A 14,115-nucleotide genomic window follows, 5' to 3' on the forward strand; every position below is an offset into this window, starting at 1 on the left:
TTTGATTAAATGTAGTGTTGGTTGATTAAATACATTAGATTTACCAATTCAAAATTTTATTAATCTATGCATTTAGAATGACTACTAACTTCTATAACTAGGAGATTGTACTATCAAATCAAAGCATTGAAAATGGTAACCTGAATCTCCTAGAGGATCTATAAGTTGGAGATACTAATCTATTTGGGTAACTTTACATGATTTTTGGAAATAACCACATAGATAAACTCACTGCTCAACCTGAATAAAAAAATCAGACATCGTTGGTGATGCAATTAGGTTTCCAACTGGTCCGTGTTTTGTTTAACTAGGTCTGGATTGAGTGGTTAGGGTTAAAGTTCCATTAGTTTAAGATTTAAAATTTATATGATCAATTCGTAGTTGATTCTAGAGTTTAATGACACAGGAGCATTTCTATGCCTTGAATCAAGAGAACTCAGAATATTCACATTAAGCTCTTGGTTCTCCAGTTAACCAAAATTTTAGGACTTGTTTCAAATAAATTCTGAAATTAATACTGAGATATCTATGTGGGATATTATACCATTTCAAAATTCAATGAGTTAGGAATCCAAAGCATCTTACAGGTTTCAATGTAAAGTCTTTTAATAGGATGTTATATTCATTTCTCTATACCATGGTTCACTTTATATGTTTGTACCGGTGTACCGACCGACGGTCGGTATGGTACATATCGAACCATACCGATGTACCGACAGATCGGTGGGGTGTACCAACATATCGATATGTATCGTCCGTACCAGTCCCCTATCGGACCGGTACATACCGCCTTTTTTTATAGGTCATAGTGGCTATACCACATGTGAACTATAAAAAATTCTTCTCACTTTTTGGAGTTTCTAGGTGATTTTTAGTTATTATATAACTTTTTAATTAGTTCTACATGTATTTTGATCTCAAAATGGTGAACATTTAATGCCCTGTGAATCACCCATGCTTGGAGGGTTGTTCCAAACCTACCTTGTATATCATGTCTCATAAGATTTAGAGGAATAAAGTGGTTTGAATACAAGTATAATTTTATTGAGAATGAGACGTGTTTTCTTATCATTTTCAAGTTTGTAAGTCTTAGGTGGATTCCTTGGAGGGTGACTTCAAGTCCTTTATACTCGGTCATGGGATATTTGTATCCTTGGGTGTTTTACTTGAGTATGCTAGTTTGTCTACCCTTTACTCCATTCCACTTCTTTCTGCTTCCCTCTCCATCTTATCATCATGCTCAAATAAAGTTAAATTCTACAAACACTATATGCAACATTTTGATCATTTTCCTGTTTTTCTCATATTTCTAACTTAAAACTAGTAGTGTGATATGTAATTCTATTCCAGGATACGAAATACTGATTGGACATGCACAACATGACTGGTATTTACTGGTCCTAGCCAAGTATGATAAGAGGACCAGGCCTTACTAAGCAATAAGTCTCTCATCCAAGCTCACTGCCCCATATTTCTCGAGTTCTCAACTTACCACCTGCTATTTCATAAATATTGATCTCATACTGGGCCCTAAGCCTACCACATGGCATAAGGCCCTTCCCTTTCAAAAGCCTATTAAGAAGATTCCTTGGATGAAACCTTTGGTCAAAGCTCCCACCTCTCTAGTCTCTTCCTCGTCTTAAGTACTTTGCAGTGACACCGTCCCATACTATCTTTCACTCCAATCCATCCACAATCGGGACAAAATTTTTAATTAGCATTTAGATTTTTTTGCATTAAGATACAATGTCATAATAATCTCACTTTCAGGCTAGATCAAGCATAGGTTAACTCAAAGATATCCTAGATCTACATGGACCAAGCATAGATTTGCTTGCATCTCATCTAGGTCTACTTGACTGCATGCTTTAGTTGCATGAAATTAGTCTAACTATACTTGAAGTTAGACTGGATCCACGAGATTCTAGGCTACACATGCAAATTTAGGTTAAATATGCATGGATATAGGTGTATACATGTTGAGATGGAGCTAATTTCAAGTATATGATGATAGAGAGCACTGCCAAGATTGAGTCTCTGATAAATGTTCATCATGGTCACCATCCTGTAGCATGATTTTATGGGTCGGATTATGACAATGACATTCTCAAAATGTTCAATCAAAGTGAACTTAATGTAATGAGCAAAATGGTGCTTAAAAATTGGTTCTTGCGTGGATTCTACCATCAGACCTTCCTCAACACATCTATCAAATAAAGCACCACATAAACGAAAAATATCGAGAACCTACATGGGTTGATAATCTTATCAATATGCGGTACATCTACCAGCACAAAATGTGAACTGTGAGCAACAACATTCTTATATAGTAAAAATATATCAAATTGACTTCTGCCCGAAGGCAGCTCCCACGTCAACATGACACATTTTAGTATTAGGAAAAAAGGATATGTATGATGTGGACACCATTCGTTAAAACTCACCAATAATATGCATTGGCGAGAGCCTCATATACTGAGTTCACCCTTCTTATATTGTGGATACCAAGATTGTAATTTTTTTATTATGTCTTATAATTGTACTTATTTGTAATGTTTGAAATTTGAACTAGTGATTTAAAAAGCGCTAGGCGCTCGCCTGAGCGAAGCGATGTGCTAAAATATAAAAATATATAATATAATTAATAAATATAATTATTTAAATAAAAATATGATATTGAATTAAAAAAATCTTACAAAATCATAATATCACATTAACAAAAAATCTCAAAATTCAAAACAATAACAATAATTTCAAATAAATAAAAATTAGCATTATTAAAATCAAAATAATATATTATTAATATAATAAATAAAAAAATATTGTTACTAATATAATGTTAATATACTGTTAACAGTATACTATCGAGTCAATGTGAGAAGAGGGAGTAAGAGTATCAGTAGCGGCGGCGGCGGGAGCGACGATAGTGGCGAGCAACGACAACAGTGGCAAGCAGTGGTAGTGGCAGCGGTAGCGGTAGCGAGGGCGCAATGTAAGAGTAAGACTGAGATTGCTGACTGAGAGAAGCAGCAGCGGTAGCAACGAGCAACGGCAACAGGAGCGGCGAGAGTCGCAGTAGCAGCAGCAACAGTAGCAGCGGCAGCGGAGAGCAATGACAACGAAGAGAGGCAACGACAGCGGAGAGAGGCGGCAGAGAAGAAATGTCAACGATAGAATTGCGAGCAAGGTTAGGGTTAGAGAAGTCGCGAGAGGGATGCTGAGAGTCTAATATTAGTGCTTTAGTTGGTTCGATTGAACCAACTAAAGCACCGAAGATCAAGCCAGACGTAAAACACTGGTTCAGTTGCCTGATTTAACTCGGGCGCTCTCCCTAAGCGCTCGGCGCTTGGGCTCGGGCGAGCGCCCAGGCGGCACCTCTTTGAAGCGAGGTGCTCGAGCCTTGCCTCGCCTCGCCCAAGCGCCTAGGCAAGCGCCCGAGCGCCTATTGAAATCGTTGGTTTGAACATACATCATGTTACTGGTGTTCTGTGCTAATTCTAGTGATTTTAGTTACTTGTTATGTTTTTCCCTGCATGAGATAACATATCACAAAATTATAAAAAAAAAAGAGGAAATGGAGATTTTAGTGGCTCCAATATGGATATCGACTAGCCAAATCCATACAAAATAATACCAATATGTATTGACATTGAGGTTAGCATCAATATTGGACTTGTACTTCAAACTTCAAAGTATATTGGTATAAGGCTATAACTATAATAGGGTTCAAATATTAATAAACTAAATGGAGTAATAGATAAAATAGTGACTACTAGCATGACACTAATGCATTTTTTTCAATTACAATGAAATATTAAGTTAAACAAGTAACTAACAGAATGATTAAACCACATCATAAAACATAGAAGAAATGTCCAAGATATATATAATTAACTTGATAAAAAAACTCTCATCTGGTGAAAACTTGCATCTCTTGGAGAATTGAAGTTGTAAGTGTTGCTCGGCCAATGTAATGATTTAGCTAAGTGTTTACTAGACTTATGACAATGATATTCTTGCTTTAAATTGCTTGATTACTACCCTCTCCCAGCAAGTATTCCATTGTTTGCCAAGTAATTGATAACAGAAATCCATTTATACAAAATCTACATATCTAGTAAGCAAGCAGTTATTGACAATAATCTAAAAAGAGATATACATGAACACTGACATTAGTTCTGTACAATGCCTTATCATATCTTGTGCTGTTGTTACTTGATAGTACAATTAAGATCCGAGTGAACTTTAAGAATTTGATATTGCATCAACCTTGAAGCTTAAGCATTACAGATAGAAGATACAGTTAATTTTTTTTTGTATATTGTAACCATAAAAGATCAACTAGCTTGATGATTACTTGATCTTTTTACTGTATTACAATTAGTAGACATTACCACAGTTAGAAATTCATTTCTTTAATTCAGACAAAAGCTATATAATATGTTAAGGCCAGGAAGACACTGGAAGCTGGAAGGAAAAGAGTATGTGATTAAAAAAAAGAAGAAAATAGGAGACTGAATAAATCAAGTATCCAAGACTACTGTTGAGTTTCCTGGCTAATGGATCATCATTAAACATTTAAAGTTTTAAACTATCACATCTATGGGGTTGAGAACATTATACTCAAATCAAACTATCAGTTAAAACTTTTACACAAGCCACAGATTAGCATAAACAACTTCAAAGAGCAGGATATCACAGTAAAAAAGGAACATAAGTGTAGGAAAAATAAAATCTTAATACAAGAGTACAGGACACATAAAGTAAAGGGAATTAGTGTAAAAAAAACATTTATCTGTATTGATGAGTAGTTACCTTTTAGAAAATCACATAATGTTGCAATCCAGAGATTAACAGCACAATTTGGAAAATGCAGAAACAATGACATGAGGAGGAATACAACCAGAGGCAAACTATGAAGTCCCACGGACAAATTCCTTGAGTAATATATCTGAAACACAGCATACAAGAAAATGTTGTTTACTTTGTGTAGTTAGAGGCAAGAAAAAAACTTGGATTTGTTATCCCCTTCATTGAGGTGGATGATCAAGCATGAGTACTATGCTAATTTTGTAATAACTGGCTGCAGAACAAATACTGTAGAACTGGATACCATGAACCAAGATAGGTAATCAAAGAAAACAGCACGGTCCTCCATGGTTCCGTGAGGTGCAACTTTTAGAGATCTTTCACCAGCATTTAGCAGCAAAGAAGAATTTGCAAATGCCTTAGTCAACCTGAACAAATTCTCGCCACGTGCTTGGATGCTTCCAGGTCTGATATATGAAAGCTTTAGGTTTTTAAATCACAATAATGCATATTAAATTCTAGTAATAGTTATAGAATTCTTAATAGACAATAATTGATGCATACAATAGCCTTTCCACGGTGTCGTAAGAGGTATGATAAAAGTAACCCCCCAGAACAAAGATAATATCCAGTCCTGGAATGTTGCCATAATCTTCAGCAAATATTCTGTAATCTGTATCACCAGGGATAATGCCAAACATATCCTGTTTGTACAACGTAATTGAGTTACCAACCACACGTGATATAAGTGTATGTATAATAATAATCTCAAAACTTAAAGGACATAAACATGAAGACAAACCAAAAGCTCTTCTAAGTTCCAAGAAACATAATAAAGTAAGTAGTTCAGCATACATAAACAAAAGAAAGTTACTTTTTTGCCTTGAACCCTCATAGTTTAGGTCTTAAGTTAACACCTTATGTTTACCCCAACTATATGTCTGGACAAAAACTGCAAAGCTATCATAATATGAATTATGTGAGGTATAGTATGAAGCAGCATATATCATGTCACCTTAAATCAAGGAATGAGATTTCACCAGGACCGATATGTACCGGCTGATATTTGCTGATACAACATGGATCTGCATGTGAACCATCCAATTCCAAGCAACCCATATGCGGTATAGGAATTACCGCCCAGTAAATACTCTAAATCAGGCATACTGTCCAGTTCTTTTTCTAAAAAAACTATGTTAAAAAACTCTAAAAACCCCTTAACCACCAACCCTCACACCTCTCTCGTGTGAAAATATCACACTGCCTGTCACCTCCTTTTACAATGTCCACTGTCATGCTGCCTGCTAATGACCATGTATGTCATCTCCTCCTCAACCTCCTATGTCGCTGCCTTTGTTGCCATCTCCTCCTCAACCTGCTATTTCGCTGCCTCTTCCTCCTCTCTCCTCTCCTCTTCTTGATGTTCTCCTCCTCTTTCTCTTCTTCCTTTCCTCCTCTTCCTTCTGGTACTGTGGTACATACCAACATATCATGCAATGGTACACTGGTTAATATTGGGTACATGCCAGTCCGACCAGTGATCAACAAGGTCAGATACCCGAAATTGCAATCCTTTCCTTCAAATTTGAATATGTATGGAACAGAATTCTTGCAGACTTGTATCCCATCGCCACCTCTTCTTCTCCACCACCACCTCCCCTCCTCTTCTTCTCCACCACCACCTCCCCTCCTCTTCTTCTCCACTGCCACCTCCACTTCTTCTCTTCCTTGCTTCCCCCTTCTTTGTAACATGGTATGTTCCAGGGTAAGTGTGTTGGTACAAGACAGACCAGACCTGTATCAGTACAGCCAAGGACCAGCTTGGGTCTGATAGCCAAAATAAAGGTACACTTTAAATCTTGTTGAAAAAAAGAAGAAATGTGGATCAAATTCAGCTAAGTTCAACAAAATAGTTTCTCTAAATGAACTTAAAACATATTGGCTAACAAGGATAGAGGAAAACATAACCTGTGCTACACTATTTGCCATTGGATATTTTGCTGATTGAGCATAGACATGGGCAGGCCAGGATCCAGGTCCAGATTGACAAACCAAATCTGATCATTAGGAAAAAAAAAAGTTAATCAACCTTCAAAAAAATATTGTTTTAGAGATAAACCTCAAGTAACCTCATGTCAAATGCTTGGTTATTCAACAATCTAGTTTTACAAAATTTTGTTATGCTCACAACTTATACAAGTTACTTCAAGAAACATAATGATATACAAGTAAAAATTTCTTTTCCATGTAAAGAAATATCAAGGCTAAGATCTTACAGAAAGTATAAAATGAATGAAACACTTGCATCCAGCTTCTACATCACTTCATAGTTCATGTCCATACGAATGGAATACTTGTATCCAGCCTCTAGATCACTTGATAATTCAAGTTCAAACAAATGGACTACTTACATCCAACTTCTAGATGAAAAATTCCAAACATAGCCTGACTACCTCAGGTTTATTAACATTCAAACAAGAATTGAAATATCGTACTGTACCGGAGTTTTGACCTTCTCTCGGTATGGTACTGTATACCAAACGGTATACCGTTCAGTTTACTTATATATATATATATATATATAAGTAAAAAAAAAATTCGACGACGTCGCCTCCCTTCTCCCCCAAGCGAGGCGACGTTGTCTATATATATATATATATATATATATATATATATATATATATATATATAACAATGTGCGACGTCACCTCTCTTCTCCCCAGGCAGGGCGACATCGCAGAAAAACAAGGCTACGTCACATATATATATATATATATATATGTACCACCCGGTAGCGAGCGGTCCGCGTACCGGTTTACTGTTGGACCGATGCGTACCACCCGTACCGGGCGGCATCATTCGAAACTATATACCTTGCATTCAAATATGATCGAACTAGGAAAAAATTGGAGCATTCAGTTTGCCAACAACCTAGAAATATTGGTTGGCTATATCTATAAGTTAATTACTTTAGGTGAAAGAAATCAGATGGCAGAATTCAAAATTTATACGCAAACGCAGATAGTGAATGATAAAGAAGCCATAAAAAAATTAAAGAAAAGAGCTTTGGAAGCATACCATAAGACTAAATGGAGAAAAAAGGTTATAACTGAAGTTAGTTAGAATTTCAAAAAGGTAAAGATGTGAAGCATCCTTACTGAATAAATGAAGCATGGAGATTTTTACATCTTTAATGCCCATAATTTAGCTGGGTGAAAAAAATTATCAAGGTAGGAATTCTAAACAGCAACAACAGAATCCACCAGATGTAACTTGTATGCAATTACAGTATAGAACACACGGGATGTTGATCTGGAAGAGACATTTGTGCATCTACAAAATTTTCTCATTATTACCATGCATATATTGTATCATGGTACAATCAGAATCTCATTCATATGATCTTAATTTGTTTGGACATAAAGGTTTACTCAACATCCCTGCAAGACCTGGTACAACATTGTGCTAAAATGCATTTTTCAGAAAACCAGCTTACTTCAGAATTTACAGTCAAGGAGACCATGTAAAATAAATATATTTTAACTGTAAAGTTAAAATATAAAAAGATGTTAGCATTGAAGGCTTCAATCCAACAAAGAGAAAAATGTTAGTGTTCGAGCTTAGATTCAAACAAAAATAATCATACCAAAACCACCAGTTCCAGATGCTTCAATGTTGATAAAAGCCCCAACTGTGTTGCTCCATTTATGTGTCTTGACAAAACCATGAGAACCCTGGGATTTATGAGCAAAATTTACAGGTCAGAGTACATAAATTGTTGAGGAATGCAGAAAGTATTCTCATAAGGTAACAAAAAACTAAATGTTTTGGACATTGTACTCATGCAACAGATGCAGAAAAAAATTCATGTCCAGAATTCAGATATACAATTATGGGTTACACTGTTACAGAATAGAGCAATTTCAGTTCAATGAAGGAAATTTAGCTTCTAAAATGTAAAAGGAACTATGACTTCTCAGTTATTTTAATATGCATTTTGTACAAAAATTCAAATTTATCAGTATGAAAAGCATAATTGCATACTAAGAACACCTTTTTGCTTTAGACAGCCAATCAGAAGTGTTTTTTTCGCTTGCATAAAGAGTGTAAATATGAATGCAGGAAGCAAGAAGGAACTCAGAAATATCGGATAAGGAAGTGCCAAAGAAGAATATCTGTGTCACTGTATATTCTAATAGATTATTGCTGTAGACAGCCAATCAGAAGTGCTTTTTCGCTTGCCTAAACAGTGTAAATATGATTGCAGGAAACAAGAAGGTACTCCTAGAAAATATCAGATATGGAAGTGCCAAAGAAGAATATCTGCATCACTGAATATTTTAATGGATTATTTAAGTGTCTCATAAGCAACAGGATGTTGCCAAAATAAAATAAAATAATCAGCAAGCTCATATTAGATTGATAATGCCAATTATGATATGAGCATTATTGCTAGTATGGACACTATCAAATATTGGAAGCATCAAAGAACTAGATGGAATAAAATATTTATGAGCATGTCTACAAGGTAGAATATGCTTCCTGTTTTGAACAGGAACCCATAGCAATCCACGATGAATTGCACAGTTGAAAGATCTAAAACCTAAAGATGCTCATGTGTCCTAAATAGGGGCAGGAGATCAATGTAAATGCAACCCATATTATCTTACAATGCAGAAAGACAGAAAGCACAAGTAGATAATTGTGATGAATAAGCAAATATAAAGCAAGCGACCTTATTCCTTTTATCAGATGAATATATAAAACAGCAATTGCCGCATCTAACTTCTTTCACTTTTTTCTATTTGATTTTTGTTAACATAGCCATCAGCTTGTGTTTAAGCCCTTGTCTGGGAATGTTGTTTCATTTTGGAATAAAAACAATTAGTTAAGAAGGATTAAAAATCACAATTCATTACTGACACTGGTCAATGACTGAACCTATTTGGTACAGTATCATATGGCGTATGAGTGTTGGTACAGTTCAGTACCATCTGGACTACTACAAGAGAAACATTTATATAGAGAGACAGAGAAAGGCAGAGACAGACACAGAGGTGCAGTGGAGAAAAGGGAAGAAGAGGCAACTGCAATGGAGGAAGAGAAACAGAGGAGGAGGAGGAGACTCTCGGAACTGGGGGTGGGTATCCACATGAGAGGGAATGGGAGCCAGTTGTCGAGGGGGACAGACAGTTGTCAATAAGGGAGAAGGGGGAAGGGTGGGTGATAGTTTCCAGGGAGAACGGGGCTGTCAACAGGAGAGAGGAGCTATCAACAGCCTGTTGACAACTATCCAGGGGTGGTTTATTAAAAAAAAAAAATGGGACTCAGGTGGTAGTGGTTTATTAAAAAAAAATTTGGGACTCAGGTGGTAGGCTTACCAGCTGATAAGCCTAATATGTGAGATTACTGAGCAGTAAACTTTGTTTCAGAGTGGACACCATGAAATTGCCTCCATTTCATATCAGTTGGCCTTCGTGCTTGTAAGAATAGATTCACACACTGACGGTGCAAATTGAAACCTTTGTGTTGGCTAAAAGAACTTGGAAATATGATACTTTAGAAGATATAAAACTGTCTAAAAGCAAGCACCTGTATTGTCATTCTTACCTAACATTCTGTCTCGTGGCAGTTATATGAAAAATGAGATTTTTATATCCAGCAAATTTAATGTATGTGTAGGTGGTGGCAGAGGACAGTGCTAAACATTTAGGTGAGACAAAAATGACAGAAAAATGAAAATATATTGTTCCTCTATGAAGATTTTGCATCAAAAGAAACAACACAACTTTTGAAAAAGGCTTCTTAAAAATTGAAGGTACAATAGGTTCAGAGATGCATACAGAAGCTGCTCTTGCAAAAAGTTAGTACTGTAAGAGAACTAAGGAAGCAGAAGACTGTCAAAAAGTCATAAGTCATTTTTATGCATAGCTTGAGCAGAGAGTTGTTCTTGCAAAAAGTTAGTCCTTGAAGAGAAAAATGAAGCAGCAAACTACCTTAATGCTTTAAATGGTATTGAGCATGTTTGCACATACTATAAAGTATAAACTATAAAGTATAAAGTATAAAGTATAATCCAAAACATGACACATATCACTTTTGGATTCATAAGAAACATAAAAGACCTATGAAAGACTTTTGGATTGATAAGAAATATTGAAAACCTGTCAAAGACTGCCTATTAATATTTCGTAACAGAATAAGGTCCACATGTAATAGTCGGCGTTCAAGTTGGTTATGCACATTTCTAAAATGAAAAAGTTGGTAATCCAAGTATGCTCAGGTGATCGGTGTAATTGAAATGAGGCGAAGAATAGTCTATTTCCTAAAATAATTGTAGTTTGTTACCAAAAGAAAGAGTTCTTCTGCACCATTGAAAAGAAAGATAATAGGTTGAGGTGGAATCCAGCCAGAGTCAACAATTAATCGTGCTAACTCAAGCATTGATGCTGAAAAGAAAGACAAAACAAATAAGAAAAGCATAAACAATCAATAGCATAATTTAAAATGTCAGCGATCAATATAACATGACTCACCAACACAAGAACCACAGTCACCTGCACCAGGAGAGCCAAGTGGGCTATCAAAATGTCCATTTACCAAAATAGATGGATCACGGTCATTTGACAATTTTGACGAAATCCTGTGATTTAGTTTAATTCAGTTAGAAGCAGCATATCTGAGACTATAAAGTACACAAAGATCAAAGAAAATTATAGTTATGGCAACCTTAATTGAATTGCTTTAACATGTGTGTACAAGCACCCTTAGTCATCATGGGTATTTTTATTATTTTTTTGCTCCATAGTGTGTGATGCCTCAACAATCTCACATCATAAAAGAGATGAATATTATACATGAACTTGAATGCCTGCTATCTTTATCATTATTATTATTATGAGAAGAGTAGATATTTTAATTTTATGTGATCCACTGAGTGAGGCCTGCCCCATAACATCATCAGGCCAAGTGATCATTTCAGATAGATAGCAATGGAATTAAAACATTTTTGTGGCTTCTCTTTGTAATGCAGTGAACCAAGTAGATATTCAAGTTATATTTCTTCTCAACTTGATCAGGGGACTGGGGAGCAGAACTACCAAATAATGTGCACTAACAGCACATTTGAAGGCCATGGTTCCACATGAGAAACTCCGTGAAGGATTCCCAAATACATCTAATGCCTATATAAGAATGTCAATTATTTGACTTGAGACCCAAATAAAAGAACTTGAAGCCATAACTAGTGACTACTTGGCCGTAACTATTTTAGCCATTAAGTTAAGGCTCACTTCATATATGTTATTGGGTTGAATCATGCACAAAAATCTGCATGGGCCAACACATTTAGACTTAAAACCATCAGCAAAACAACAGAGCTTCAGTCAAAACCCAAAACAAACTCATGTCATGCAGATTTTAGAACTCCATAGAGCTTAAGCTAGCCCATCGTTTTAAGACAGATGGGTTTAAGCCTGAAACATTAGGCTTTGTACCATTGTTTTCTCTTTTCCTCAAATTTTTGGCATGTACAAGAAACAAAGGCATGCTGACCAGGACAACACGGAATCTTGACATGACAAAATGGTACCAGTATGTTCCCATGCCACAAAATGGCAATCCTTGGCTGCGACTGCTGTTAGTGATTAAAGTTGCCCATCAAAGGATAGCACTTGGCTTTCTAATGCAATCAAAATCATACCATGTCCCTGTCCTTGTCTTTTCTTTTTCTCTTAGAAGTATTTTTTCTGCTCTCTCTTTATCTCCTTTTTCCCTTATGTTTCCCCTCCTTTCGCTTCTGCTCTTATCCACACATAAGTGAAAAACAACATTATTGTTTGAACTTCTAACCAAGTTCTCCTTTCTCCATTTTCCTCCTCTTGGGCTTTCAAATTATATTTTCTTTTCATTTTTGTTCTTTTAACCCCTTCTCACTGTCCATCCCTTTCTTTCACTTGTATCTTTAAATTTGTATTTCTCTTATTGTTATCTTCTATAATCTTCAATAGAGTTTGAGTAAGGTTTGCACAGTATGTGGCAAAAAATTGACTAGATATTTGTCAAAAACTCTTGGAACTGTAACATCATTGAAAAAGAAACTTGCAATTGTCCTAACAAAAGTTGGCTTAACAAGACATTATGCTCAATTAAATCATCACTTCATGGACAAACTTTTTTCCTAACTAAAACTGATCTTTTCAAGTCCAGAGAATATCATGGAAGTCGAGAAAAGTCCTTTGCCTAAAATATGTAAAAGCTTACACAGATTTCGTAGTAATCAGAAACACTGTCTAAGTGTCTATTTCACCATTTTACAGTGGCATCCACTAATCAAATTTCAAAATTCATGAACATAAAATTAGGAAGCTGCACAGATGCACATACATTCATTCTATTTTAGCAAAATTGCCTGTATTCCCTTACTGAAGTTCTTAACTGTAAACTTGCCAATTAAAATTAGGAATATTAACTATTGAAAAGATAATTCTATTATACGAATGGTTTATAGGATAATTACGAAAGCTATGACATCCAAACTTCTTTGAAATATACACCTTACTTTGACCACAACAATCCAAACATTTATCTTTGGGACTTCATAGTTTGCCAGTGATTGTATTCCTCCTTGTGCCATTGTTTCTGCATTTTCCAAATTGCACTGTCACTTCTGTATTGCAATATTGTGGGATTCTGTGAAAGGTTTTTTTTCATTAATACAGATAAGTTCCCTATTTTTCAACAGATAATTTTTTTTCTTCAACACCAATTTACCTTTATTTTATCCTGCCTTGCAGATCTTGTACTAGGAATTTATTTTTCCTATACTGTTCTTTTTTTTTGTATTGTTGTGCACTTTGAAGTTGTTTATTTATGCTAATCTGCAGCTGGTGTAAAATTAATCAATAGTTCAATTTGAGTACAATTCTCAATCACATAGATGTATTCATGTGTTCTCAAATCTCAACCCCTTAGATGTGATAGTTTAATGCAAGGTTTGAAATTTCATACCATACCGATGTCTCGAGCTTTGCTCGGTATGGTACGGTACATCATACCGAGCGGTACGCCAGAGCATACCGAGCGATACGTGTATATATATATATATAATTAATATATAAAAACTATAAAAAATATTAATTTTTATATAAAAATATAAAAATCAATAAATAAAAATATTTTTAAAAAAGGCGTACGCAGCCTCAACGACATCGCCTCCTCCTCTTCTCCTCGTCGCCTCGTCTGCGGCATTCGGCGAAGACGTCGAAGACCGTAGACGTCTCAGACCTTCAGCGAAGAAGAAAGTCG

General features: G+C 35.6%; 1 protein-coding gene across 1 annotated transcript in view; it reads right to left on the reverse strand.

Annotated features, from left to right (window-relative positions):
* Positions 1-14,115, reverse strand: part of LOC103993488 (uncharacterized) — a 34,667-nt gene that overhangs the window by 14,197 nt on the left and 6,355 nt on the right. Inside the window, exons 4-10 of the mRNA XM_009413575.3 lie at positions 11,346-11,452; positions 11,158-11,258; positions 8,456-8,543; positions 6,778-6,866; positions 5,374-5,513; positions 5,114-5,276; positions 4,816-4,951 (exon numbers count right to left, since the gene is read on the reverse strand). Of these exons, the coding sequence (XP_009411850.2) occupies positions 4,816-4,951; positions 5,114-5,276; positions 5,374-5,513; positions 6,778-6,866; positions 8,456-8,543; positions 11,158-11,258; positions 11,346-11,452 (824 nt within the window). The remainder of the gene's footprint in view (positions 1-4,815; positions 4,952-5,113; positions 5,277-5,373; positions 5,514-6,777; positions 6,867-8,455; positions 8,544-11,157; positions 11,259-11,345; positions 11,453-14,115) is intronic.

This window comes from Musa acuminata, chromosome BXJ1-8 (genome assembly GCF_036884655.1).
Source record: "Musa acuminata AAA Group cultivar baxijiao chromosome BXJ1-8, Cavendish_Baxijiao_AAA, whole genome shotgun sequence".
NCBI classification, from domain to species: Eukaryota; Viridiplantae; Streptophyta; class Magnoliopsida; order Zingiberales; family Musaceae; genus Musa; species Musa acuminata.